Source organism: Panthera onca, chromosome E2 (genome assembly GCF_046562875.1).
Source record: "Panthera onca isolate mPanOnc1 chromosome E2, mPanOnc1 haplotype 2, whole genome shotgun sequence".
Classification (NCBI taxonomy): Eukaryota; Metazoa; Chordata; class Mammalia; order Carnivora; family Felidae; genus Panthera; species Panthera onca.
Window position 1 is genome coordinate 10,463,645 of NC_138353.1, and position 27,114 is coordinate 10,490,758.

The 27,114-nt window shown below is 57.7% G+C and overlaps 2 protein-coding genes and 1 pseudogene across 6 annotated transcripts in view; 1 reads left to right on the forward strand and 2 right to left on the reverse strand.

Annotated features, from left to right (window-relative positions):
• Positions 1–26,491, reverse strand: part of PNMA8C (PNMA family member 8C) — a 30,244-nt gene extending 3,753 nt beyond the window's left edge. Inside the window, exons 1-3 of one of the 4 annotated variants that reach the window (XR_009615476.3) lie at positions 25,331–26,491; positions 24,025–24,340; positions 22,711–22,929 (exon numbers count right to left, since the gene is read on the reverse strand). Coding sequence is in view for 3 of the 4 variants with exons in the window: in XM_078439646.2 (XP_078295772.1) it covers positions 25,332–25,949 (618 nt within the window). In the remaining variant the exon portion in view is untranslated. Of the gene's footprint in view, positions 1–12,237; positions 12,364–22,710; positions 24,341–25,330 lie in introns of those variants that run through there. The other 3 variants (XM_060651550.3, XM_060651549.3, XM_078439646.2) reach the window with 3 other exon arrangements.
• LOC144614684 (paraneoplastic antigen-like protein 8B) lies at positions 1,019–4,099 on the forward strand (annotated as a pseudogene).
• On the reverse strand, positions 8,937–12,154 carry CCDC8 (coiled-coil domain containing 8 subunit of 3M complex). Of its 2 annotated transcripts, XM_078439645.2 has the most exons (2): positions 10,191–12,154; positions 8,937–10,142 (listed from the first exon to the last, which is right to left on the reverse strand). In XM_078439645.2, exons 1-2 carry the CDS (start codon positions 11,058–11,060, stop codon positions 9,642–9,644), a joined length of 1,371 nt encoding a protein of 456 aa, XP_078295771.1. In that variant the 5' UTR covers positions 11,061–12,154; the 3' UTR covers positions 8,937–9,641. The 2 variants fall into 2 exon arrangements, with proteins under 2 accessions (XP_078295771.1, XP_060507527.1); XM_060651544.3 differs by having other exon boundaries at positions 8,937–12,152.
• Positions 26,492–27,114: the final 623 nt, after the last annotated feature.

Consider the following 27,114-nt stretch of genomic DNA (forward strand, 5'->3'; position numbering starts at 1 on the left):
ACACACACGACTGATTGTAGGTGCCATTTCCGACCCAGGAATACGAGCAAGAATGAAGCGTGGTCTCCGGGAATGAGGTCTGTATACCCTCAGTGATATATACACCTCACATGTGAAGCCCGCGGACCCTTACTGATGCCTGGGTGACACCCGTCACGCTGAACAAGGCTCCTTCCCCGAGCATGAGTCCTGGTACCACTGTGTGAGGCCAAGTCCTCCTAGACTTCGGCGTCACATCCTGACTTCCACCTGTACACAGGGGACGGGATTACATCCGGCTGAAACCTGGACTGTCCCGAAGGGGACCGTGGAGGTCCGGTCCTGACGTCTCGCTGTCCCCTGTGGATTTGGCCTTTTTGGGCTCATCAGTGCAGGTGGGACCGCCCGTCTCCACGTCCTTTCCTCCTGTCCTTTGGAGCAGCACTTGGGACCCCAGCCACGCTGACTCCCGCTCCAGCCCGCAGCGTTACCACGGAGACCCGGCCCAGCTGGGGGAGGGGCGCGCCCATCCGCGCAGGCGTAGGACCTAGAAGTCGGGTCACCTCGCCACTGCTTGGATTGGATTGGAGAGCAGGTGAGCGCCCAGACTCGGCCGGGCCCCGCTCCCCTCCCCTCGCCGCTAAGGTGGCCACGGCGCCGCCCTCCGGGACACCTGAGCAGGAGCCGCGTCACTCAGGCCGCTGTCAGGGAAAAAGGGCATCGCAGCGGGCTGGCGGCATCCCTGAACGTGACACGTAGCCCCCCCCCCCCTTCCCCCGCGGATCCTCCAACAGCCCAGGAGAGGGGGCATCAGAAAGGCCGCCGCATCAGCCGGCTAGAGGCAGAGGGAGCCCCGAGACCCCCAGCTCTCAGCCTTGCCACATTCGCTGGAACCTGCACCCCAAGGCCTGCGGCGCTGTTCCAGGGCTGGATTTGCACAGGGCGCCCCAGCCCGAGTCCGCTGCGATCTGTGGCCGTGGGCAGGAGGCACCATGGCCACCAGGCTTTGCGCCACTGGGGCAGGAGGCTGCGCGCGGACATGCACGGGGCCCTACTGGTCACCGGCATCCCGGAGGGCCTGGAGGAGGCGGCCGTCGAAGCCGTCTTGCAGCCGGCCTTCCTGCCCCCCCCCCCACCCCCGCCCCGGCACGTGCAGGCTGTGTAACACTAGGGCCGCGAGGGACCAGAAGGCCGAGGCCGCCCGGTGGAGTTTGCCGAGGCCATAAATCACATCTCCGTGCCCAGACAGATCCCGGGCAAGGGCGGCGTCCGGAGGGTTCTGTGTCACGACCGCGCCGAGGACACAAGGGTCCTGAGGCAGATGAAAGGCCTGCTGCTGGAGGAGGGGCCCTCGGAGGCGGGCCGCAGGCGCTGGAGGCCCCGGGGGCACGCCCCCCTCTCCCGCTTCGCTTCGGAGACCCAGGCCCAGGGCTCAGGGCCCGCCCCCAGGCAGGCCGGCTCCCCCCCAGGGAAGGGCCGCCGGCCTCGCAGAAACACAGCCAGAGGCAACAGGTGGGCCCAGCAGGGCCAGGAGAGAGAGCCAGGCGGGAGTCCGACGACTCTCTGGGGCTGGTGATCCAGGACTCCACGCCCGCTCCAGGAGGCCGCCAAGGAGCTCGGGAAGAAGGAGTGGACCCTGCAGAGCGACGCGGGCGGAGGAGCGGGTCCCCGCGAGTTCTTGGCCCTGGTGACGGGACGGACAAAGCCAAGCAGGAGCGGGCGGAGGCAGAGCCCCGGGGGGGGGGGGGGGGGGGCGCGAGGCCCTCAGCCTCCACAGGGGAGAAGCCCGGCGCCCAGGGGGGCGCGGCCCGGCTTTAGTGGCCCTGCTGGCGGTGAGAGACACGTGGCAGCAGGAGCCCAGGGACAGCGACGTGGGGAGCCAGGAGACGAGAGGGTGGACAGTCCCGAGTTTGTGGCCATCGCGGCCTGTGCGGACCCGTGGGCCCCGTGGGCCCGTGGCGGGGAGGGGAGATGCTGAAAGTCGCTTGGGTGATGGAGTCACTGGGCTGGAGCGACAAGCGAGGCCAGACAGAGGCCCTCCCCGCGGTCTTGCCCGTCCCGCGCCGGGACACTCGCGGAGCCCGCGAGAAGGTGGACGAGGCGGGCCGCCGGGTGGACGCCGTGGTCCTGCGGAAGGCCGCGGGCCGCGGGAGCCGCCGGGAGCGCATTTCCAGCCTGGCCGAGCCCGAGCCCCCCTCCACGGGCGCGGGGACCCGGCGGGGCTGACGAGCGACGCCAAGGAAGGCGCCTGGGAAGGCGGGAGGTGCGGGCGCGCGGGAGGCGAGCGGGGCGCGGGCTCGGAGGCGGCGCCGGAGGCCGCGGGGAGCGGGGAGTCGGGGCCCGAGGCCGGGGCGTCCAGGAGGCCGCGGGCCAAGCGGGCGCCGCCCCGTCGGGCTCGGGCAGGAGCCGGGGTGGGGGCAGGGGAGGCGGAGGCGGAGGCCGCGGCAGGGTGGGGGTGGGGTGGGGCTGGCGTCGCTCGCGGGGGGAAGGCGGTGAACCGGGAAAAGAAGGGGCGCCGGGGGCCTTGCGGAGGCCGGCGAGGCCAGGGGTCAGCTGCTCACCCTCCCCCACCCCCGCCTCCAAGTCGGCCGGTAGTGAGAAGGGTCGTGGCGGCCAGAGGTTGCCCCCCAGTGCCGCTAGGGGAACCCGGAGACGCGCGGCCTCACCCCCCCATCCCGGCAACCCCCTCCCCCGACGCCCTGCCACAGAGGTGGCCTCCCGGCTTCACCCTGGGACCCGCGCTCTGCTGAGCCACCCGCCACCGGCCTCCCGGGTCCCTCTCTGTCCCTCCTTTGCAGGTGGCCGGATCCCCAGGGAAGAAGGGGAGAGATTCGGCCCCTCCGGAAGGCAGCAGCCCCAGGTGATGGGCCGGTGTCTCGGGCCACCCAGGTGGCACCCGGCTAGCATGGGGGGGGTTGACAGTGGGGGGACATGGGGCAGTGGGGAGGCCAGCCATGCCAGAGAGTTCCTTCTGGCTCTCCGTGAGGCCCCCATGGTTCCGGAGACCTGCTTCTGGCCAGCGTCTGTGGGCCACTGTCCCCCCACTCCAGCCAGTGTCACGGGGCCTGGGATCTGGGATGGAGCCCCCCCCACCCAGCTGGGCAGTGGGTTGACACCCACTCTCCCCACGTGTAGCCGAGGCCTGAAGGCTGATCCTCCCTGCTTGGGGGAGGAGATGATTCCAGAGAGAGGAATGTGAGGCACACAGGGGGCAGCCCCTAGGGGAGGGGAGAGGTCCCATGGGAGAAGAGAAGAGAGGAGAGGTGGGAAGGGTGGGGGCAGGGGAGGAGGAGGAGGAGGAGGAAGAAAGGGAAAGAGCACCAGCCCTGCCCCCCTCAGCCACAGCTGAGGCAAGGGACCCAGCTCCTCAAGGCCAAGGCCGGCCACCTGCCACCGTCCCAGGCTGAATCTGCCACTCAGGCCGCCCAGGGATCCCCAGACATCTCAATTATTGGCCAAAATTTGCACCTCTGGGTAGATCACATAAAATCCAGATTTCTGGCTTGTGTCCGTGGCAGTGAGGGCAGCGCACTTCCAACAGGCCTGGGGTCCCCTCACCCCCATCCCCGTTGTCCCTACAGCTGTCCCCCTCCTCGGGTCCCGTGGGCTGACCGACCCCTAGGCGCTGGCTTTGCAGCCCCGGCTTAAGAAGATGAAGGGTCCCCTTTTCTCTCTCTGAGTGAATTAAACACGGGAAGGACCCTGAGGGGGCGCCTGAGGGGGCAGGGCCAGTCCAGCCAGTGCAGGAGCCGCCCAGGGTCTTGTGTTGAGAGGACGGAATGTCCCCAGGAGGGAGCTGCAGCCCAGCCCTGATCCCCCAGGCTCTTGGCTCTGCGCTGTCCGGTCAGCACCTGCTGTCCCCGCGTAGCTGCTTCGGTGCCCGGCGGTGTCTGGGTGGGGAAGTGGACCCTGGTTCTGGGCTGGCTGCTGTTTCTCGTCCTCTCGTCCTGGGGCTGCGTGTGTGCCTGGGCCAGAGTTCCCGTCCCCAGGCGGTGACGGGCCCATCGTGCCAGGAGGGCCCTCCCTCCATGTCTCCAGGAAGGCACAGGGGCCTGGGGGTGTCCCCACGGCCGGACTGCACTGTCCTACCCCCACCTCGGGACACCAGAATGCTTCAGTTGTGCCAGGAGTCTCCCTCAGGGCTGCAGGGACCTCCAAGGGACGGTGACTGAGATCACCTGGCAGCAGTCAGGATGCCCTGGGGCTGGGGAGGAAGCCCGTCCTCCCTGGGGGCGATGGCCCTGGTCTGAGTGGCCTCTGCAGCCACCTGGGGGCGGGGCAGGAGGGCGGAGCATCTCTGGGCTCCTCTCCTGGAGCCCCTGTCCCCTGGGGCCCCTCAGGAAAGCGAATGGAGCCTTCTGGTCTGGCCTCAATGTTCTCTGGATGAAGGGGGAGGGGAGTGTCTGAGGTTGGGCCACCACCCTGGGACTGCCCTGTCACTGCTTTGCCCCCAGTGTCCTTCCGTGGCCGTACCCCCACCCAGGCCCCTGGCCTAACTGCAGCCGTATAAATCCTGCCATGCTTCGACTTTTCTCTGCCCCCACTCCTGGCCTCCTTCTCCACCTCCCACCTCAGGGTGGATGCTTCACCCTGCTCTGTGGACTGTTGCTGTCTATGCCCAGCACCCAACTCCCACGCTTCAGCTCAAGGCCTGTCCCCTGGCCCTTGTGCCATAGATCTGCCATGGACCCAGACTGAGGGGAACTATCTCCACTCCTCCCTGGGGGTCCTGCCTCCCTTCGGAGTCCTCATCCATACATGGCTACGGGCCACAGAGGGGCCCTTTTAGATCAGTCTGATGTGTGATTCGGTGTCTCCCTTCCCCAAACCCTTTAGAGTTTTTCTTTGTCCCCACAGATTAACATTTGGGGTCTATTCCTGCCTCAGGGCCTTTGCACCTGCTGCCCACCCCCACCCCCCACCCCTTCTGCGGCCTGGAATGCTTCTCCCCAGGATGTTTGCACGGCTCTATCCTTCACTTCATTCCAGCCTTTGTCCAACTGTCCCAGTCCCAGGGAGGGCTTCCCCGACCACCCCGCGAAAAATGTAACCCTCCCCTCACATGCCCCCTTTTTCAGAGCTCTGACAGCCACCTGCCACACCCACGTGTTTCCAGATGACCCACTGACTGTATCTGTCGGGGAGGGGGGGGGGTCGTGGAGGGAATGGGTGACGCGGCCATCGCAGGCCAAAGTGCAGAAGGACAGGGCAGGTGGCCCAGGAGCCCCCGGGGGAGGTACCGCCGCAGCCCGGAGCCCAGGTCGCCGCGCTGAAGGGTTCCACCAAGCAGCAGACTTCCCCGAGGAGGGACCCGGGAGCCCCGGGCCCGCGTCCCTGCCGCCCACGCCGCAGCGCGAGCGGCTCCCGGACACCGTCCCCCGCCCCCCGCCTTCCCGCTGTCCCCCGCGCCCGAGGGCCCGCGGCCCCGAGGACACCTCTCGGTGGCGGCCGGGAGGAGGCGGGAGGGACGGCGCGGGCCGCGCGGGACCCGGAGCCAGGCCCGGGGCTCGGCGCTGGCGCGGCGGCAGGACGCACGCCAAGTGCAGACCCTTGCGGAGCGTCGTGGGCCCGGGGACGGACAAGAGACGCTGCCGGAGAAGTGCACGCGGATGCACGACACCGGGAGGCCGCGGGGCGAGCATGCGCGGCGCAGGGTTTGCGATCGGCGCCTAGTTCGGGGGCCGGGGGGCCAGGCAGCCCTCGCTGACAAGGCGACCTTTGAGACAAGACCCGAAGAGGTGAGGGCTGGGGCGGGCGGGCGCCCGAGGGAGGCTCCTTCGGGAGGCGCGAGCCCAGGGGCCGCTCACGTGGGATCACGGACCCCACCGGGGCCGGCCTCCCGCGCTGTTTGTGTCCCCGCGGGGTCAGTCGGTGGGGGACAGATTCGGGCCGTCGTGTGCGTCCTTATTGGATTCTGCGCACAGACTAGGCGCGGGGGAATTGGAGGAAGGCAGGTTTTCACTGCCATTTCCCAGACGAGGAAAGTGAGGCTCCGGGGCGGGGCAAGGGAACTCGAACCCGGATTCGTCCTCCTCCGGGGCTCCCTCGCGGAACGACGGAACCGTTCCAGCCCACGTGGCCGCGGTGTCCCTTTACCCCGTCCCCGACCCCACCTCGGCCCGCACGCTCGGGCCGGACCCGTCCGCCCCGTCGGCCAGCTCGGGTCCCGGCACTGCTGGGAACGGGGTGGGCTCCCACATCTTCCGGAGGGGAGGTCGAGGGCTCCAGGGCCGGCCGGCGCCGCCCCCTGCCCACGTCCCACCGCTCGCGAGAGGGGACAGCGCCCGCACGACCTGCGGCTCCCGCGCCTCCCGCCAGGGGGCGCCCCAGGACCGCTGGTGAAAGGCGCGCGGCGCGGGCTCCCTCGGAGAGCGCCGGAGGCTGCGGCCACTGGCCCAGGACCTTAAAGGGCCAAAGCTCCACGTGGCCTTTGAACGTCGGGCAGCGGCCCGTCAAGGGAGGTCCCGAGATCAGCAGCATCAGCCTCCGCTGGAGCTGGAGATGCATATCCTTGAGCCCACCCCAGACGGAAGGAATGACTTGGGGTTGGGATCCTGCAGTCTGTGTCTTAGAAGGCCTTCCAGATGATTCTGATGCACGCCCAGCTTGAGACGGGTCTGCTGTGGGGTCTGATTATCTCCCGGAGCCCTGGGGGGATCCGTTCGCAGTCCCGGGTGCACAGTGGAATCATCTGGAAGCCTTAGGGCTCTGGATGCCCCAGCCACACCTGCGCCAGTTCGGTGAGCGTCTCTGAGCGTGCGGGCCGGGCGGGGGGTGTTTGAAAGCTCCCGGGTCATTCCACACCAGCCAGGATGGGGAAAGCACCGTCCCCGGGGCCCCAATCAGGGCTGAGATGTCTCGTGAGGAACTGACCGCCTCTGATGTATAACGGGAATAGGACAGATGATGTCCGTTGGGGGCGGATTTGAATTCCAACACATTATATCTCCTTCAGTCCTTCACCAGCCCTGGGAGGAAAGCTTCGTATCTATAAAGATCCCCCTTTCAGATGAGTAAGTAGGGGCACAAAGAGGTTAAGTAACCAGCCAAGTTTGCACAGCTTGTAAAGGTTGGTGCTAGGGGTGACCCAGGCTCCAAATCCCTCCTTACTCTGTCCCCCCATGACAGGTTTCTCCTGTCATATCACACCACCGTGTTGCAGGGTGGAGGTGTTCCATTATTTTTCCCTTTGGGGACGTCTAGGGGTGGCTGGGCACATCCAGACAAAGCCTGGTCTGGAGACGACAGTCTAGTTTTCTGGGGCTTCTCTCCAGGAAAATCCTGGTATGTGTGAAACCACAGCCCTGGAGGCATCAGGTGGGTTGCATTTGGGGACTGGGCCCTTCAAGCCGTAAATGAAATCCCCTTGGATTATAAATAGTATTGGGGCACCTGGGTGGCTCTGACGGTCAAGCGTGGGAATCTTGATTCCGGCTCAGGTCGTGATCTCACGGTTTGTGAGTCTGAGCCTCTTGTTGGGCTCAGCCCTGACGTCGTGGAGCCTGCTTGGGATTCTCTGCCTCCCTCCCTCTGCCCCTCCCCTTTGTGCGTGCTCTCTCTCTCAAAATACATAAGCTTAAAAAAAAATAGTATAAAAACTCTGGTAGAATTTCAGGTAACCCCAGGGACCTCTGCTTTCAGGGCCTTGATGTATGCTCGTGCCTGTAACGCTGGGGTGCGAGCGACAAACCGAGAATCGGCGGGTGTTTGGCTTTGCCCCAGACCCCTGAGCCTCTCCTGGTGTCTCTGGCAATCTCTGCTCCCACCTTCTGTCACCTTCCGGCAACCCAAGCTGGCTAGGCCCCCCGTGGTCACATGGCTGCTGTTCTCCCAGACGGGCAGCAGTCACAGACCCCAGGCCACCACCACCTGGATGCCGGAAGGCTGGGCACTCCAGGAATGGCTGGGTCCAGCCTGGTTATTCCCTCGCCCGCAGCCAAGTCCATCCCTCCCGGTGGGGTCCACACCCTGTCTTTCTTCCAAACCCCACAGGTGCAAAGGGCCTCTTAGCAGCGACTACTTCCGGGGAGGGAGCAGGTGACAGCATGTCATTCTTTAGTTCCAAAACAAAACTGAGAAGCTCAGGCCAGGAGTGCAGGCACAGGACAGGGCTGGCCTTCAGGCCTCCCTGCTCCACGACCTCCCTTTCCTCCGGCCTTCAGCTAGGCTGGGGTGTGGCCGTTTGCTGGTTTTCCCTGGTGGAGCTGGGGTTGGGGGACACAGAGAGATGCCCGCCAGTGCCCACGGGGCCTTAGCAACCCAATCTCTCCCTGATTATAAGCGCCAGTCACAGCCTACCACATGCTACGCCGCAATCCTGCTTTTTGGACTGTTTCTATTGCAAAGAGTTTTTTTTTAACGTGTATTCATTTTGAGAGACAGAGCGCGAGCGGGGGAGGGGCGGAGAGCGAGGGAGACACAGAATCCGAAGCAGGCTCCGGGTTCCGAGCTGTCAGCACAGAGCCCAACGTGAGGCTCGAACCCGCGAACCATAGTGATCATGACCGGAGCTGAAGTCAAGGACGCTCGACGGACTGAGCCACCCAGGCGCCCTGCAAAGCGTTTCCGATGTGGCCTGTGGCCAGTCTGCCCCTGGGGATGTTGGTGGGGCTTAATGGAAACAGATTCCTGGGCCGCACAGCCACCTTCAGCGAATCCGCAGCTCTGGTGTGAAGGGCCCCGGAATCTGAATTGTGGACAGGGTCCCCTTCTTCTCCACCTTGTAACCAGGGTCAGGTGAAATGTGTAAATTGCAGGCCCTGGGCCCGAACCCAGGGGGCACAGCCGGGGACGGGGGGGGGGGGGGGGGGGGGGGGCGGGGAAGGGAGGGAATGGCCCGCAAAGCGACATAAACACAGGTCACCATCTTAGAGGGTGGGACTGGAGGGGACACAAGGGAGTGACAAGATCACCCTGGCGCATTCCTCAGTGGCCAGGTCCAAAGCCAGGAAAAGATCGCTTTGTAAACATTTTTATTTGCATGTTGGCTTGCGCCCATTTTTTAAGTTCAAGGAGGCCGTCAATGCTAAGTGCGCAGGCAGAAAGGAGAGGGGGAAGGCGGAGGGGAGGGAATTTCTCCCCAGCCTTTCCCCCCCTCCCTTTTTTTTTTTCAAGCGAAGCACCTAAAGCTGCATATGAGCAAGTTCAGATCATAGGTGATGCAACTCTTCCCCATGGGTCTCTTTCTTTACATTCTTTGGGTGTCCAGAAAGAGTCTGTATTTAAAAACGCTCAATGCATGAACGAATTTTAGCAAGAAAGAGGGATGTGGGGTAGAGGGGGGAGGTCCATGGCCTGGCCCTTGCTTCACCTTCATTTTCTTTCTTTCTTTTTTTTAAATTTTTTTTAACGTTTATTTATTATTGAGAGACAGAGCGCAAGCAGGGGAGGGGCAGAGAGAGAGGGAGACACAGAATCCGAAGCAGGCTCCGAGCTGTCAGCACAGAGCCCGACGCGGGGCTCGAACTCACAAACCGCGAGATCATGACCTGAGCCGAAGTCAGATGCCCCACCGACTGAGCCACCCAGGCGCCCCAACCTCCATCTTCAAGTACGGAGGCAGGAAGAGCGTCTCCATCCAAGTGCGGGAGAGGAGGACCGTGCCTTGCGTGGCCGAGAGCGTGGCCGGTGGCGGTGTGGTCCGGGGCACCCCTGCCCTCACCTCACAGCTGGTCTTCTCGTTCTCCCTGCTCCGCTTCTGCTCTGGCCTCTGCCCTCAACACCCTAAGGCTCCTGGCCTCGCCTGCCCTGCGGACTCTCTCCGGCAGGGTTGGCAACCGAGGAGTGTGCCAGAAGGCTCTCCGCCGCTTGCGAAACCATGAGAAACGTCCAGGAGTCTGGAACCTCACTGTCTTGACCTGTTTCCGGGCCCTAGCTCCCTGGGTTGCCCCTGTGGCCACCCGGGCAGCTGAGGCTTCAGCTTCCTGGACAACTGGGGCCTCTGCCCTCTGATTATCTGCAGCCCCTTCCCTCTGATTATTTGCAACCTCTGCCCTCTGGACAGCTATGGCTTCTGCCCCGGGATTATCCTCAGCCTCTGCCCCCTGGACGGGTATGGCTTCTGCCCTCTGATTAGCTATAGCCTCCACCCTCTGATCGTCTGCAGCCTCTGCCCCCTGATCGTCTGCAGCCTCTGCCCCCTGATCGTCTGCAGCCTCTGCCCCCTGATCGTCTGCAGCCTCTGCCCTCTGATCATCTGCAGCCTCTGCCACCTGAACTGTGGATGCTGCTGCCTCCTCCCTCCTACGACGGCGGAAAGAGGCCCAGTTGATTCTGGGCCTCCATCGTCTTGGGGCAGTCTCGGGCACCTGGCCGCCTCCTGCGTTGCCCACATTATCCCCCAGGCTGGCCCTGCCTGGCGCCCATGCCCCGTCCCTCTCCACCCTGGGAGAGGCCTGCCGGGCCTCGCCCACCTCGGGGCTGGACCTCGGCGCCCAGCCCTTCACCCTCCGCTTCAGCTTCCCCCAGGACACCTGGCTGACGTACTCTCGCCACCTGTCCGCCTTGGACAGCTGCGGCCTGGGGTTGTCCTCAAACATGGGCACCGGCAGGTTCACGCGGCGGCGGGCAGGTGGCGCGCTGGGCTTCTTCTCCCCTCGCTGCAGGAAGGCCTCCACCAGTTCCTCGTCATCCCCGCTTTCCAGGTCGCTCCCCAGAAATTTGCTGCCCAGGTAACTGACAGGCATCTTGCGCACCCTCCTGCCACGCCCCGGGCCGTTGTGACCCTTGTCACCCTTGCGTCTGGAGGTCTCGAAGTCACTGAACTCGCTGTCGCTGGCGTTGCTGCTGTCATAGGTGCCCACGACCAGCCGCGGGGGAGGGGTCACCATTTGCGGGACCCTCCTCCTCACTCGGGGCTCCTTGGGCTTTTTGGGGGGCTGGGGCGGGTGTGGGGTGCTCTTCTCGATGATGCGGGCCACGTCCTCCAGCGTGCGGCCTTCTTCCTCCAGAAACTGGGTCAGCCGCTCCCGAAATTCGGCCTCCTTGGTGGCCGGCTTGGAGATGACCCTCCACACGCCCCCGGCCAGCCTGACCTCCCGGGGGATGAGCAAATAGTCGACGTCCTCGCCGATCTGCAGCATCCCCACCGTGGAGTCCTCCTCCCTGCGGAACACCTTGCCAATCTTCTTAAAGGTCCCCACGGGTTTCAAGGCTTCCACGAGGACATCCAGGTCCACGTCTTTGCAGACATCTGGGACGCTCCACAGGATCAGGCAGTCGGGGGATGGGAGGAAGCCCCAGGGGAACCAGCCCCCCACGTGGCTTTTCTCGAGGGTCTTTAAGATCTCCAGGGTGAAAGCTGGGGTGGGGGCAACGACCCCAAACTACAAGTAGGCCTGGGTCTTCGGGGTGGGGGGTCCCGGCCGAACTGCCCGGAGGGTCTCACCTCTCCAGCCAAGGAGGAGCCAGCCCCTCCTAACTTCTCTGCCCGCGACCGAGTCCAGTCTTGGTCAAGGCCGGCTCCCCACCAAGGACTGGCGGGAATCAACCCCGGGGATGCTTACGTGGGCCGGGGGTGAGATGGGTCCTGAGGCTCGAAGCCCACCGGCCAGCTGCGAACGCGGTGTCCGGGCTCCGAGTTGGGGCGCACGGGCTGCCCCGTGGCTCTTCCTGCCTCGGGGACTCGCCTGCAGCTTGGGAGAGGACTTCGCAGACAAAGACGACTCAGCCGTGGCTGTTCAATATGGCCGAGGCGCTCGGAGGCCGCAGCCCAGCCCCCCGGGAGGGTCTCCCGCCCCCAGGCAGGCAGCCACCCCCGTCCAGGCTGACCTTGACGCGCCTACAGCCTCCCAGCCCGTGCGCTCGGCACCGAGGAGCGCGCGCGCGGGCAGGAAGTTCCTCCTCGCTCTCTCCCCGAGGGTGAGGCCCACCTTCCCCCTTCTCATCTTACACTCCCCGACTCGGGAAGACTGACAGGGGGGCTGTCCACTCCCTTCGGGGCGCCCTCGCTCCCCTCCCGCACAGGGGTGTGGCCGCGCTGCGGGCCTCGCTGGGGCCGTCGCTTCCCAGCCGATCGCCCGCCGAGGCCCACGTCAGCACCTTTCCCCAGAAAGGCGGCAGTTCCCCAACCTGCCATTCTAAACGTGCGGGTTCCAGCCAAGCCCTGGAAGGTGGGTGCGCTAACGGGGCAGTCCTTTTGAAGGCCACTGGCGGTGTCCGTTACCCTTTCGCACCATGGGACTTTGGGTACCTGCCATGCGTCTTGGCGCAGAAATTGGTACCAGGGCCTTCTTGTGCCAGCCTCCAGCGTGGGACTCCGCACACAGTAGGGGCTCAGTAAAGATGTTCGGGCGAATGAATGGACCTCAGTGTTCATCAGGAGGGACTGGCCCGGTTGACTGGTTCTCCCAGTGAAATACTATGCAGCCACGTAAAAAGAAGTACCTAGTGGAAAGAAGGGTGGTCAGGTTTCGTATGTCCTAGGTACGGTTGTAGGTGTTTTCTACGAATCAACTCATGACATCCTCGCTGTAACACTATGATGCAGGTAGAGTGGTGATGACTCTGATTTTGTAGCTGAGAATGTAAGATCCCTGCCTCAAGGTCCCACTACTGGAAACGATGGGACCTGGCTTTGAATCTGAAACAGTATGATGTGTGTGTGTGTGTGTGTGTGTGTGTGTGTGTGTGTGTGTGTGAGTGGGGGGGGGGGCAAAGGACCTAGGTGTGTGCATGTACTCCTCACAGGGACAAACACTGACAGGGGCTCCTGGGTGGCCCAGTCGGTTGGGCGTCCAACTTTGGCTCAGGTCATGATCTCACAGTTGGTGAGTTCAAGCCCTGTGTCGGGCTCTGTGCTGGCCGTGTGCAGAGCCGGGAGCCTGCTTCCAGTTCGGTGTCTCCCTCTCTCTCTCTGCCCCTCCCCTGCCCCTGCTCACTCTGTCTCTCTCTCTCTCTCTCAAAAATAAACATTAAAAAAAAAAAAAAACACTACCAACAGTGACTGTTTCTGGGAAGGGAGACCGGGGATCCCCAGAGGTGGCAGAGACCTGCATTTTTTACTCTTTATCTTCTTGCTTGAATTATTGCTTGGATTTTTAGCTGTCAGAAATGTTCAAAAAAAAAAATGTTCACTAAGTTAAATTAACCCAAAGGTCCTCAGACTCAGACGGACATAGTAGGTCGGGATCCCTGGAATGTGGGGCCCAGGATGTGCCCCACACAGGGGGCCCCACTCAGAGAACTCTGAGGCAGGTAGCCGAGCACGAGTACGCATCACGGTGGCATTGGTAATAGTAACATTTAACTTGCGTGGAGAGTTTCCTTGGAAGCAGGCACCCTGCTGAATGGGCCCAGAATGAATTCTCAGAGCTACAAGGTCACCGGACCCTTGCAAACAGCTCCTTGCTTCCCTCTCACCGCCTGCAATCCTTCCCAACCCGGCAGCTGGAGGGATCTTTTAACAACTTAAGTCAGCGCCGTCTCTATTCTTTCAAAAATCATCCAGTTTACTCAGTAAAATCGAAGTCCTCAACACCGTCCACAAAGCCCTAGCACACCTCCTCCGCTTTCCTTCTCTCCTCCTCGCCGGCTCCATCACCTCCAGACACACCTGCCTCTTCGCTGTTCATCAGAGACACCAGCCTCAGGGCCTTTGCACTTGCTGCTCCCAATGCCCAGAATGTTATGGGCCCACCTTCTCTTGGCAATTTCCCTCTGCTCAAGGTCATTCTACACTCCCCTACACCTGCCAAATATAGGGTGGCCTCTACCCTCTCCAAGGTCCTTCATCTCAGGAATCCTTAACCCTTTCTTTGAAAAGAAATGTTTTTCAATGTTTATTTCTGAGACACAGCATGAGCGGGGGAGGGGCAGAGAGAGAGGGAGGCACAGAACCCAAAGCAGGCTCCAGGCTCTGAGCTGTCAGCACAGGGCCGGACTCAGGGCTTGAACTCACAGACCGCGAGATCATGACCTGAGCTGGTCAGTAGTAGCGCAACGGACTGAGACACCCAGGCGCCCAACCCTTCCTAAGTGCTACGGGTCGCATTTCAAGATAAAGTTTTTCAGTGCATAGAATTGCGTCCACTGGGTCTCCTGGGTGACTCGGTTAAGGTTCCACTTCCGCTCAGGTCATGATCTTGCGGTTGGTGACACTGAGCCCCGCATCCGGCTCCGTCCTGACAGCTCAGAGCCTGGAGCCTGCTTCCGATTCTGTGTCTCCCTCTCTCTCTACCCCTCCCCCGCTCGCATTCTGTCTCTCTCCCCAAAATAAATAAACATTAAAAAAAAAAAAAAAAAGGAATTACATTCACTGGATTACAAAGGAAACCAATTATAATTAAATATACAATCTGTTTAAAAAGAAAAATTTCAGCAATAGTTAAAAAAAAAAACCTGTGAAATAATGACATAAATACAAAGTGTAAAAATGAACACATGTAATTAAAAAAATTTTTTTTAACATTTTTTTTTTGAGAGAGAGCGAAGGGGGGCGGAACAAGTGGGGAAGGGGCAGAGAGCAGGAGACACAGGATCCGAAGAAGGCTGGGAGCTGTGAGCACAGAACCCAATGTGGGGCTGGAACCCACAAACCGTGAGATCACGATCAGAGCCGAAATCAAGCGTCGGCTGCCTAACCGATCTGAGCCACCCAAGCGCCCCATGAATACGTGTGATTGTATTTAACTCACGACGTGGGATTTTGTTTAATTCTTGAAGGAACCAGGCAGATGTGTAGAGAGAGAGGGAAGGGAAGGGAGATGCTCGGCGGGCGGGGGTTGGTGAAGATCTCCGCGAGGCCTGTGCACAAGTATCGGCTCGTTCGGGTTGTTTTCGCCTTTGCAGAGCCAGGCCGTTGGGCTTTGCCGGATTTTCTCGCTCACACCAGCTCCTTCCCGGCGGGCGCGCTCAGGCCCCGCCCAGCCTCCCACCGCCCCGCCCCTCCCTGGTGCGAGGTTTGGAGACTCGCGAGCGGTCTCCCCGGCAACGAGGAGACGCGCTCCGCAGCGCGAGTGTGCCCACGGAAGGGAGGGGAGGGCTGGGGCGGCGGGGGCGGGGCAGAGCCTTTTCTAGGCTTCATCTCCTTTCTCTAGGCCCGATTCCCCCAATCAGCCTCCCTGAAAAGCCACCCGAAACTAAGAATCCCGAGGCCCCCCGTTTGAGAAATACTGGTTTAAGAATCCAAGTCGGAAAAGTCAAGACTTGCGAGCGGAATGACCTCTCGCAGATGAGACATTTGATTTCTGTAATTGGTAAAAAGCTTGAGGGCGGGGGTGGGGGGGGAAGGGGGGAGGGGGGAGGAGGGAAGGGAACGTTATCTTCGAAATGAAAACCGCAAACGGTCAAGGCTCTTACAAAAATTGTCAACCCTGGGGCGCCTGGGTGGCTCAGTCGGTTGAGTGTCTGACTCTTGATTTTGGCTCAGGTCATGATCTGGGTTCGAGCCCAGTGCAGAGACTGCTTGGGATTCTCTCTCTCTCTCTCTCTCTCTCTCTCCCTCTCTCTCTGTTCCTCCCCCGATTGTTCTCCCTCTCTCTGTCTCTCTAAAACAAACTAAAAAAAAAAAAAAAAAAGAGAGAGAAAATGAAGTTAGAGAAAGGTATAAAATGAAAAACAAGTCTCCCTCTGCCAGCCTCAGGCCTCCCCCTGCCCCAAAGTAACCACAGTGAAATACCTCTGTACTTTTCCAAAAAAAATATAATTATTATAAATAAATAATAATAAATAAAATATAATAAAATATAATATATAAAATATAAAATATAATAAAATATAATAAATAAATAAATAAATAAATAAAGATTACATGTGTAATTTTAGAATTTCCCCCGGGGGAGAGTGGATTTTCCACATCATTCTGAATTATTTTTATCATAGTACTTACCACTTCCTAGTATTTTCTTATTTATATGTTGCCTCACACTATTAGAATACATGCCCCATGAGGGGTGGGCTATTTTTCTAGTTTGTTCGCTGTTAAATTCTCAGAACCTGGAACAGTACTGACAGGTGCTCTAAATATTAAAAAAATTTTTTTTAAACGTTTATTTATTTTTGAGTCAGAGAGAGACAGAGAGAGAGAGACAGAGCACAGTGAGGAGGTGGGCAGGGAATAAGAGAGAGGGAGACACAGAATCCGAAGCAGGCTCCAGGCTCTGAGCCGTCAGCACAGAGCCCAACGGGGGGGGCGGGGCTCCAACTCATGGTCCACGAGATCATGACCTGAGCCGAAGTCGGACACTCAACCGACTGAGCCTCCCAGGCACCCCAGGCGCTCAAAATGTTTGTTGAGTGAATGAACGAGAGGATTGCACCAGATCTATTAACTATAAATTTTGCTTTTTTCACTTCATAGCCTGTCTTGAAGCCTTTCCGTATCTGTGTATGCAGATCAATCTTGATTTTCTTTTTTTGTGACAACTCCCCCCTTCGTCGGTGTGCCCAAAAGCAGGGAACATGATGATACGGATAATTATTCACTTTGGACACCTACGTTGTCTCTGTCCCTATGCAATTTTTTTCTTTTCCTCCTTAGAACCCCTCTTAAAGTATTTATTCCCATTTTTCTGATGAGAAAAGATGAGGCCAAAGAAGGCCACACAGCTAGTAAGTGACAGAGCCTTGAAACACTCAGGTTCCTTACGTTCCACCCCCTGTACCTTTAACGGCTCCTTTATTTTTTCAGTTGCCTGTGGTAGGTGGGGGATGGGGAACAAGGTTGGTGGGCAATCCGTGAAGACTTCCTCCCCCACCGCCCCGGCCGCCCCAGGTGACATTTGTAACCTTGGCACAGTCACTAGACTTGTCCTGCGTCTCAAATGCCCAGAAATCAGATCCCTGTCTGGGGTGAACAGGATGTTAATTACCTACAGTTTTTAATCAATGGGTTAATTGACAAGACGTAGTAGGTGCTCAACAAACAAGGCAGGAAGCAGCCTTGTGATCCCTGTTCTGACCACCAGAACCAGCCACATATCGGGCCACCCCTGGCTCTCCCCTCTTCAACCCAGAATCTGGAGCTTGTTTGGCAAGTGTAGAAGCAAAGCCAGCAGTTAGAATAGCTGTACTTTTGAAAAATCATTCATTCATTCATTCATTCATCCATTCACGCGACATGTTTCTCTAAGGCAGTGATTCGCAAATCTGGTTTGCACATTAGAATCACTGGGGAGAGTTTTAGAAATCACTCAATTTCCTGAGTTCACCCTTTTGGATCAGAATATCTCAGGGTGGGGAGCGGGGTACTGTGTTAAAAAAAATAATCTCCCTGGGGCGCCTGGCTGGCTTAATCGCGTAAGCGTCCAACTTCAGGTCATGATCTCAGGGTTCGTGAGTTTGAGCCCCTCATCAGGCTCTCTGCTGTCAGCGTGGAGCCTGCTTCGGATGCTCTCCTTCCCTCTCTGCCCCTCCCCCACTCACAATCTCCCTCTCTCTCTCTCAAAAATAAATGAATAAACATTTAAAAAAATCTCTCCAAGTGACTCTGACAGAGGTGATGGTTGGTGGGGCTGGGCAGAAACAGGAGAGGAACTTGGAAATACCACACAGCACCTGCAAAGAGCCACGTTGGACATTAGGCTTTCCCCCATTTGAGCAACATAGAGGGACCCTTAAAAGAGGGGTGGGAGTTGCAGAGATCTTGTAATAGTTTGAATAGTGGCTACCGACAGATTTCCAGTCCAAATCCCTGGAATTTGAAATTGTTACTTTATTTGGAAAAGGATCTTTGCAGATGTAATGAAGGATTTTGAGATGAGATTACCCTAGATTATCTGGGTGGGGCATCAGGAGTATCCTTTTTCTTTTTTTTTTTAAGTTTATTTATTTTGAGAGAGAGAATGTGAGCAGGGGAGGGACAGAGAGAGAGGGAGAGAGGGAGAGAGAATCCCCAGCAGGCCCCGCGCTCCCTACAGAGCCCAATGCAGGGCTCGAACTCATGAACAGTGAGCTCATGACATGAGCCGAAACCGAGAGTCCGTCGCTTAACCAGCTGAGCCACCCAGGCGCCCCAGAAAACGCCAGGAGCCACCAGAAGCTGGAAGAAGGAAGGAAGGATCCTCTCCTAGAGGCTTCACAGGGAGCTCAGCCTCGCCGACACCTTGGTGTTGCACTTCTGGTCCCCAGGACCACGAGGGAATAAACTGCTGCTCTTCTGAGCTGTCCGGTTTGTGGTAATTTGTTACCACAGGCGCAAGGAACAAATCTAGACCCCGGCGGTGTGGCGGGTAATTCCCCAGCCTCGGATGAGGCAAATTCCAAATGAAAACATCCACGTTTTCTTCTGTGACCTTTTCTTTCAAGAACCATCATCCCCGAAGTGAAGATGTTACCGTTGTAGTCTCCTGACCCCCAGAATCAGGTACAGGTAAGGTTACCTGCTTGTATGACTCTCTCAAGAATAAAGAAACATTAAAAAAAGAAAAAAGAAAAGATATAGAAGACTCAATCACCCCCCAGAAAGTTCCTTAGTGTCTTCCATGGCATCCCCCTTCTGCCTACTCCCAACCACGGATCTGATTTCTGTCCCTAGAGGGTTCCTTTTTCAGGAGTTTTCTTTTTTCTTCTTCTTTTTTTTTTTTAATTAAAAAACTTTATTCTTTTTTTTTTTTTTTTTTTGAGAGAGAGAGAGAGGGTGGGGAGGGGCAGAGAGAGAGGGAGACACAGAATCCAAAGCAGGCTCCGGGCTCTGAGCTGTCAGCACAGAGCCCCACACGGGGCTCAAACGGACGAACCGTGAGATCATGACCTGAGCTGAAGTCGGACATTTAACTGACTGAGCCCCCCCCCCCCCACCCGCCGCCAGGCACCCCCAGAGCCTGTGTTGTTTTCTTTTTTAATTTTTTTTAACATTTATTTATTTTTGAGACAGAGAGAGACAGAGCATGAATGGGGGAGGGGCAGAGAGAGAGAGGGAGACACAGAATCGGAAGCAGGCTCCAGGCTCCGAGCCATCAGCCCAGAGCCCGACGCGGGGCTCGAACTCACGGACCGCGAGATCGTGACCTGAGCTGAAGTCGGAGGCTTAACCGACTGAGCCACCCAGGCCCCCCAGAGCCTGTGGGTCTGTATTCTCTCTGCTGCAAAGAAACTGTGGCATGGGTCATATTAGCCCCACTTTACCGATGAGGAGACCGAGGCCCAGAGAGGTGAAGTCACCTCCCTGAAGGCACACAGCTAGTCGGTGGCAGAGTCAGGATTTGAACCCAGCTCTGTCTGCACAGCTCTGAAGCCTTGGACACTCTCTCCGTCATGTGTCCCGTTGATGCTGGAGGCGCGGGTCGGGTACTGTCTCCCGAGGGGTATTACTTCGGTGTATTCGCTACTCTGTTCGGGTTCCAAAGCAGCCGCTTGTCATTACCCAGAGACCAGATTGTCTTCTGAGGAAGCTGGGGACACATTTAGTTCAGGAGTCGGAGATGTAAAACCAGGCTAATGCGTTCTTTGTCCGTGCGGAACACAACAGTCACCAGACCCAGGATCCCAGTGGCCAACGCTCAACAGCTTTCTCCCTCTTAGTCGCTGTGCTAAGTCGTTTACAGGTCTGCACGGGTACACTCCTCCCCACCCTTGGGGAACTAAGTTACCACTACCCCCATTTTATAAGTAAGCAACCTGAGACACAGGAGGTCAAGTGGCTTGCCCAGGCCCATGCTCTGGGAAGCAGAGGAATCGGGACTTGAACCCAGGCCATAAGTCCAACTCTGTTCTTCACCGTACATGGGACAGATGCATCTGCTTCCTGAACTGGCAGGTTGCCTAGTGAGCCAATGCAAGGAATTTCAGATTCAGTTCCACTATTGACGTGCATAGATATTTGTCTGTGTTCTATGTGTGTTATCGTAACAACTGTCTTTTATTTTCCGTATTCTTTTTTAATGTTTATTTATTTCAAGAGATGGAGAAGGGGCAGAGAGAGAGAGAGAGAGAGAGAGAGAGAACCCCAAGCAGGCTCTTCGCTGTAGGTGCCGAGCCCGACGTGGGGCTCGATCCCACTACCGTGAGACCATGACCTGAGCCGAAATCAAGAGGCAGATGCCTAACCGACTGCGCCACTGAGGTGCCCCTGTTTTCCATATTCTGCAGCTCTGATGTCTGGGGCCTTGCTGACTCTTGAGGGGCTGCCCCGCCGGGGTTAGGAAATTTCTAGAGAAAGTAAGCAGTGCCGGCCTTGGAGCATGTTCCTTAAATGCAAACCGACCAGCCCAGAGCCCACACCCCCACCTATGTCCTTTATCAGGCCCTCACACTCTGGCACCACCCACCTGCTCTGTTCACCCTAGGGCCAGGTCCCGGACAAGAAGGGACAGCCCCCACACCCCAGAATCTGCTGAAATTATTCAACCTAACCAATCATAAAACTGCTTACCCTGCCTCACTCATTCCTTCCCGCAGAAACCACAATAAAAGCTCTTGCCCACGGTTTCCCCTGCTCTTCCCTCTGCCTCCTGACCAATGCTGGTGTTTCGTCATATGGCACCCCATGGTGTGACATGTCCCATCCTCTTGATAGAATATGGAATGTAACAAACTATCTTTTCTTTCTTTCTTTCAAAAAAAATTTTTAATGCTTTTCATTTTTGAGAGACAGAGTACAAGTGGGGGTGGGGCAGAGAGAAAGAGAGACAGAGAATCCAAAGCAGGTTCCGGGCTCTGAGCAGTCAGCACAGAGCCCGACGTGGGGCTCGAACTCACAAACCAGGAGATCATCACCCGAGCCGAAGTTGGACGCTCAACCGACTGAGCCACCCAGGTGCCCCTAACTATCTTTTCAATGACAGCCATCTCCTTATCTCATGGCTTTACCGTTTCTGAATGAAAATACAACCTATATGAAAACAGTCACACCTGTATATGCATTTCTTGAGTACCTACTATGTGCCAGATACAGTGCTGGGCCCAGAGGATATAGTGGGCAACGAGATAGACCCAGCTCTGCCTTCTGGGAGCTCATAGTCTTACAAGGAAGACTGGCATTCAACAGATCTATACAAATAAATTAATCACCATCGGGAGACATACCAAGCCAGAAAAATACAGGGGAGCTATAAGGAGATACACTAAGGGGAACAATCCATCCTGGGTGTGGCCTGGAAGGCTTCCTGGAAAAAGGGACCTAAGGGGTAAGAGTCAGTGGGAGTCATACAAGAGTGTCCCAGGCAGAGGCAATAACACGGGGCAAAAGTTCTGAGGTGGCTAGGAGCATGTCTGGGGAAGGCTAGTGTCATCAGATGGTGTGCTGAGGTGGGCGGGTTATGAAGATGTCGAGCTTCTTTCTGAAGGGGGATGGAAGTCAAGGAGGAGTGTGGGCAGAGGAGTGACCACACAGACAGATGTATCACCTTAGAAGGATATGACAATTTCCAGAAAACAGAGGGAGCCCAGCAGCGAGAGAGCGGGGAAGAAACACCCTGACCTCTCTCTCTCCTCCCGCCCCCCCTGCCTCCGCTGCTGCCTCCCATTGGCTGATCCCATCCGGAAGTCATGGGCAAAGGAGCTTGGGTAATGTAGTGCAGGGTGGTCGGTCTCCCAGGGCGCAGAGCAGGGTGCAGAAGCACAGAGAGGCAATCTGGGGAACCCATGGGGAATCACCAGTGCCAGTCCCATGGGAATCGGATACAGCTTGGCCTCTCCAAGGTTCAGAGCCCTCCTTCAGGATCCGTGGTCCTCAGGGAGCACTGTTGGAGGAGCCGCAGAGAGACCCAGCCCTGCGTCAGGAGCACAGACTGTCCACAGAAAGACCCGGGCTTTGGTCCTTCTTGAGCTTTCCTGTGTGGTTCTGGCAGGTCACCTAACCTGAGCTTCGTTTTCCTTATCCGTAGTGTGAGTAGTACAACTCATCATCCCTAACCTTCTGAGGTCCAAAAAATTCCGAGAGCTTTGCATCACCCCTTCCCCCACCCCCCAAGAAGGAGGAAAACATTTAGAGACAAGATCTAGGAGGACACGGGGCTAGTTATAGTCTTAATTTATTTCCGTTAATGTCAAAATCCTACATTTCCCTGCAGAACACTAATATAATAGGCTTGATTATGGGAGGTGCCCAAACCTGTCCATGGGGTGAATTACACAGCATAAAACGTGGACACTGTCTCACTTTTCTGAAATTCCTGAATTCCAACTCTCTGAATCCTGAAGTACCTCTGGCCCAAGGGTTTTGGATAAGGGATTGTGGATCCATAGTGCCATACCATGGGGGTTGGGAAGATACAGTGAATTAATGAGTACTGAAAACTAGGCACAGTCCCTGGAACACAGGCTGGATCTTGTTTTTATCCCAGATGAACCATTTCACCTTTTCCCTCAGCCCCTGGGAGCCACTGGGAGAGAAGAGCGTTGCGTGTTTTGTGTTCCGTTGGCCATGAGATAGGATGACGCCCCTTACAAAAAATCATCCAGCCCTGGAAAACTTCAGGCAACTCATGGACGCAGTTTTCAAAATGCTTTTTTTAGGGGCATGTGGCTGGCTCAGTCGGTTAAGCGTCTGACTCTTGATTTTAGCTCAGGTCACGATCTCTCGGTGGTGAGATCGAGCCCTGCATCAGGCTCTGCGCCCACAGCCTGCTTGGGGTTGGTTTTCTCTCTCTCAGCCTCTCTCCACGTGCGCGCTCTCTCTCAAAATAAATAAACTTTAAAAAAAAAAAGCCCCAAATGTTGTTTTGGCAGCTAGATTGTTTTTCCAAGTGAGATCTCCCATGGATTCCCCCCACATATCAAAGAGCATACTGTGTGTGCATCCGAATACGTTTATTTTACACGTTCATATTTGTACAATAGGGCCTGAGCCGCAAAGAACGATGAAGCGTTTTAACTGAACCCGCTTTCGAAAATGGGGGTTTACAGAGGCCAGCCGCAGGCTTCTCTCAGCCAGCGTGTCCCATCGCCTGGGGAATTTTCGCTCAGGATTTGCTGTGTGCCAGCCATGCCTCGAGTCACAGATAACTGGCTTCAAACCGTAACAGTTCTGCACAACCGCTTGCTTCGCTCTGTCCGGAAATTCTTCCAGAAAACCTTGAGAAGCGGTAGATTCGGTTTCAGGGGCAACGTTGAACGACCACTCAACGTCGTGGATCACAAATATGAACGGTGGAGAGGAAACACGTGAAACTCACAATCCGCACAAAGAAGAGCCCTGACACTGCGATAAGACGGTAAGAAATGTCACACTGTCCCTTGTTACGATGCAATGATTGTGCCATGACGGGAGACCAGCATGCAACAAACAAACGTGCCTGAGGTCTGTGTAGCATTTGTTCCAGTTGGGGCTCAGAGGAAAAAGGAAACGGTGAACACAGTAGAAGGATACACTGTGAGTGGCTTTGCCCAGGCTGGAAACTTACAAGGGCGGAAAAGATCAATAGAAAACTACAAACTTCTAGACCCTGGATGCACTTGGCAAGAAGATCAAATACACACGTGGGGAGGGCAGGGAAATCTTTACACCAAAAAGGGATGTGGAGGCTGCTGGTGCAGAGTCAGCTTGGGGAGTTTACAGAAATCAGAGTCTTTCGGGTTTTGGGTTGTCACTGCAAGCGAACTCTAGAAACTCCTTCGGTCTTGACACTTGCTGGGAATGCAAGGACCTGAGAGGAATTTCTGACCGCCTGAGGGTGGGTCCTGCACCCTGCACCTTGGCTGCCAAGGTGAAGGGGTGGGTAGAGAGAGAATCTCCACCTCTGGGCTCTGCTAAGGGGGCCACAGGGGGCAGCCCCATAGAAATGAGAACAGAGGTTGGATGCTGGAATTCAAGGACATGACTGATGCCCACCATAGTAATACATTGGGGGGCTGGCTCCACTATTACAATTCGGTAGGTAAGAATCTGAGCCTCTGTGTGTATGTGTGTGTGTGCGTGTGTGTGTGTGTGTGTAGATTGCATTAAAAAAAAAAAAAAAAAAGAAATTATGCTCAAACCCTTGCAAATCCCTGAACCAATGGAAGTTTACAGACTCAAAGGTCAGACGTCCCCGAATGAGAGCTCTGTCTCCCCATGGACATTTGGATGTCACCTGACTAATTTTGTTGTTGTTCTTCACCGTCACGGGGGGACTCAAGGTTCATGTTGTTAATCGATAACCCTTGAAGGTGACCTCTTTAATTATTTACCTCCTTTTGGACTCTTTCCTGGGAGTCTTGCCTTTTGCTCTGTAGAGCCGAGCGCCCCCTCTGCGCAAGTCAGAGCTTCTGGAGGTGGATCTGGGGAGACCCACGTCCCAAGCCCAGGCGCCAATCAGAGCAGAAGAGTCCCCCGTCTGACCATCCCTGTAAGGGACACCGAGCGAGTACAGAACAGCGACAGCTTTTGAGAGTCAAGCGCCAGAGCACGGAGCTCCTCAGGTGTGGCGAGCAGGCATCTCACTTTGTCAGGCATGGTTTCTGCTTGCCGTGTGTAAAACAGGGGTGGTCCACCCTGGACGACTTTCTGCCAGAGGCACATTCAAGGTACATCCTTTTAAAAGACAAAACAACAACAACAACAACAACAACAACACCAAAAACAACCCCCCCAGCAAACCAACCAAAACCCAAAAACCAAACGAAACCGCTGAAAAACCAAAATGGGTCTAGACTTTGCAATGGTGGGATTTCCAGCAGGGCTGAAAGCCAGAAGGTTCTGGGTGTCTTCCTGGCAACACATGCTTCGCTGTCCCCCAACCTCAGCCCACAGAGAGGGGACGGCGGTGCTGAAGGGGACAGTGGCCTTTCCCCAGAGCAGGGAGCTCCCTGACACGTTCCTCCTTCTTGGCTTTTCCTCAATTCTGGCGCGAGACCTCTTGCACAACCTTGGACTCCCGGGCCCTGTTTCTCCTCTTCCGTTTCCTGTAAACACCTGCTCACGCGAGGTGGGGGAGGGGGAGGACGGCCCTCGGTCTCCAGGGAGAGAGGCGCTTCTGGGCTCGGCCTGCGACCTCGCGGCCGCTCCCTTGGGGTCTCCAGGTTGTCAGACGTTGTTGGAGGGTCTCTGAGACCCTTCTTCACCCAGAAGTTACCCTCGCCCCCTCAAATGATACTCCCGCACATCCCCAGGTGTTCCCCCCACACTTACATGTTGCCCCCCGCTACGCCCACATCCCGTTCATACTCAGATGCCACCCACCCATCCAAATGGTACCTGGGTCACTCGTATGGTCAAGCGACTCAGGTGTTCCCCGCACCTACTCGGATACTGAACTGGGAGTGTCGCCGGGCAAGGCGTGGGTCCGTTTGTTCCCGGCTGTATGGCCAGTGCCCGAAGCTGTGCCTCGGACCCCGTGGGTGCCCAGAAAACATTGGTTGAGTGAGTGAGTTTGCGCAAGCAAATATTACCTACATCCGCTCAAACGGCACCCGCACCCACTCAGATGACACCCACCTCCCGCTCTGCCGCGCCCCCCCCCCCCCCCCCCCCGGCCCCGCGCCCTCCCCATGTCACCTCACAGCTTGTCAGATGCATGGTGCCTTCGCCGGTTTTTCTTATGCTTCCTCTTGCCTCTCTTGTCATCTCCAGGCTTGCTCGGCTTCTCCGTGGAGTCCAGAGGCGGCGCCGCATCCGCCCCGGCGGTGGCCCCAGCCCCGGGCTGCTTCTCCCCGGCCCCGGGGGGCGCGCGGCACTTTCTGGCAGGTGGCTCTCTGGGGCCCGTCACTGCGGGGCACAATTCCTGCCTCAGGACCCGGGCCACGTCCTCCACCGTCCTGCCCTCGCTCTGCAGGAAGAGGTTCAGCTTGGTCAGGAATTCAATGTCCTGCTTCCGGGGCATGTAGACCACCCTCCACAGGCCGCCCTTGCCCTTGATCTCCCTGGGGATGACGGCATAATTGAGGTCCTCCGCCAGCCTGATGATGGCTGCCTTGGACCTCTCTTCTTCCAGAAAGGCCTTCCCAGCCACTTCGAACTTGCCCAGAGGTCTCAGGGGGGCCCGTATGATGTCTTCGAATTCCTCGTGGTCGCAGTCTTCCGGGATATCCAGGATCATCAGGGACTTGTAACTGTCCACCTCCAGAGCCTTGCACCCGTGCTCCAACAGGGCGATGTCCTTCACCCCGAACAGCATCCTGCCCAGCTCGCGGAGGCAGCAGTATGCCCGCTGGGGCACCCCCGAGCTGCCTCGGGGATCCGGAAGGCGATCCAGGATGCCACGATCCCCTCGCAAAGGCTGAGCCGGAGACAGGCCGCAAGGGGCCCGGTCGGTCCCTCTAGTCGACGAGGCCCCTGGCCCTGCCCACAGGGCCCCGGCGTCCAGGTTTCTCGTAAACCTTCCCCTGAGGGGGCTCTCGGGAGATCCCGGGGACTGAGGCCGAGTGAAATGGAGGTGCCGCCTGCCAGCCGGCTGGGGGCTCCCCCCCCGCCTGGGCAAGGCCGCACCGAGGAGGGCCCGGAGATGCGCTGTCCTTTCTTGGGGATGGTCTCCAAAGGTCTCGCCGGCCCTGGCGGTCTCAGCGGATCTGGGAGGCCGGATCTCCCCGGGGTTGCTGCCACCGGGGTGTCGTGGGTGGGGGGCCCAGAAGGTAGGCTGGCTGGCCCAGAGGCCGCCCTCAGTGCCCCGTGGCCCGGAGAAGACAAGGATGTGGCTGTGGCCGCGGCACTTGTTCCCGCAGTGACGTCACCGGCTCGGGCGCCCCAGAAGTCTCCATGGCAACCGCTAGAGCATCGCCTCTGCCATTGGCCGGGGCCAGCCGCATTGAAATCGGAGTCGGAGGGGGTCATTCAGGGGTGAGGGGTCAGCCCCCTGCCTTCAATAGCACCCTCCCTTCTCCTTGGAGAGAATGGCTGATTCCAGGGAGAGGGGACAGAGGAGATACAAGGTTATCCCGGAGCATCTTTTGGGGGGGGGGGGGGGGTCGAGAAAGTCAGGAAATGGCCAAAGAATGAGGAGAACAGGTGGAAGGACCGAGAGCCAGCTCGGAGGGCTCCCGCTGGCCCTGTCTGGGACAATTTGAGCACCGAGGTGACAAATGAGACCATAACCCCCTGATAAAATCAGAATCCAGGAGTCTGTGTAGACACAAACACGTGAGTAAATGGGAAGTGTGGTGGAGGACCGTGGGCTGTACGTTGGCTCATATAAAACTTAGGGACCAGGGGAGGATTCTGTTTCGGATTCTGTGTCTCCCTCTCTCTCTGCCCCTCCCCCGTTCATGCTCTGTCTCTCTCTGTCTCAAAAATAAATAAACGTTAAAAAAATTTTTTTTTAAAAACTTAGGGACCAAAAAGAACAT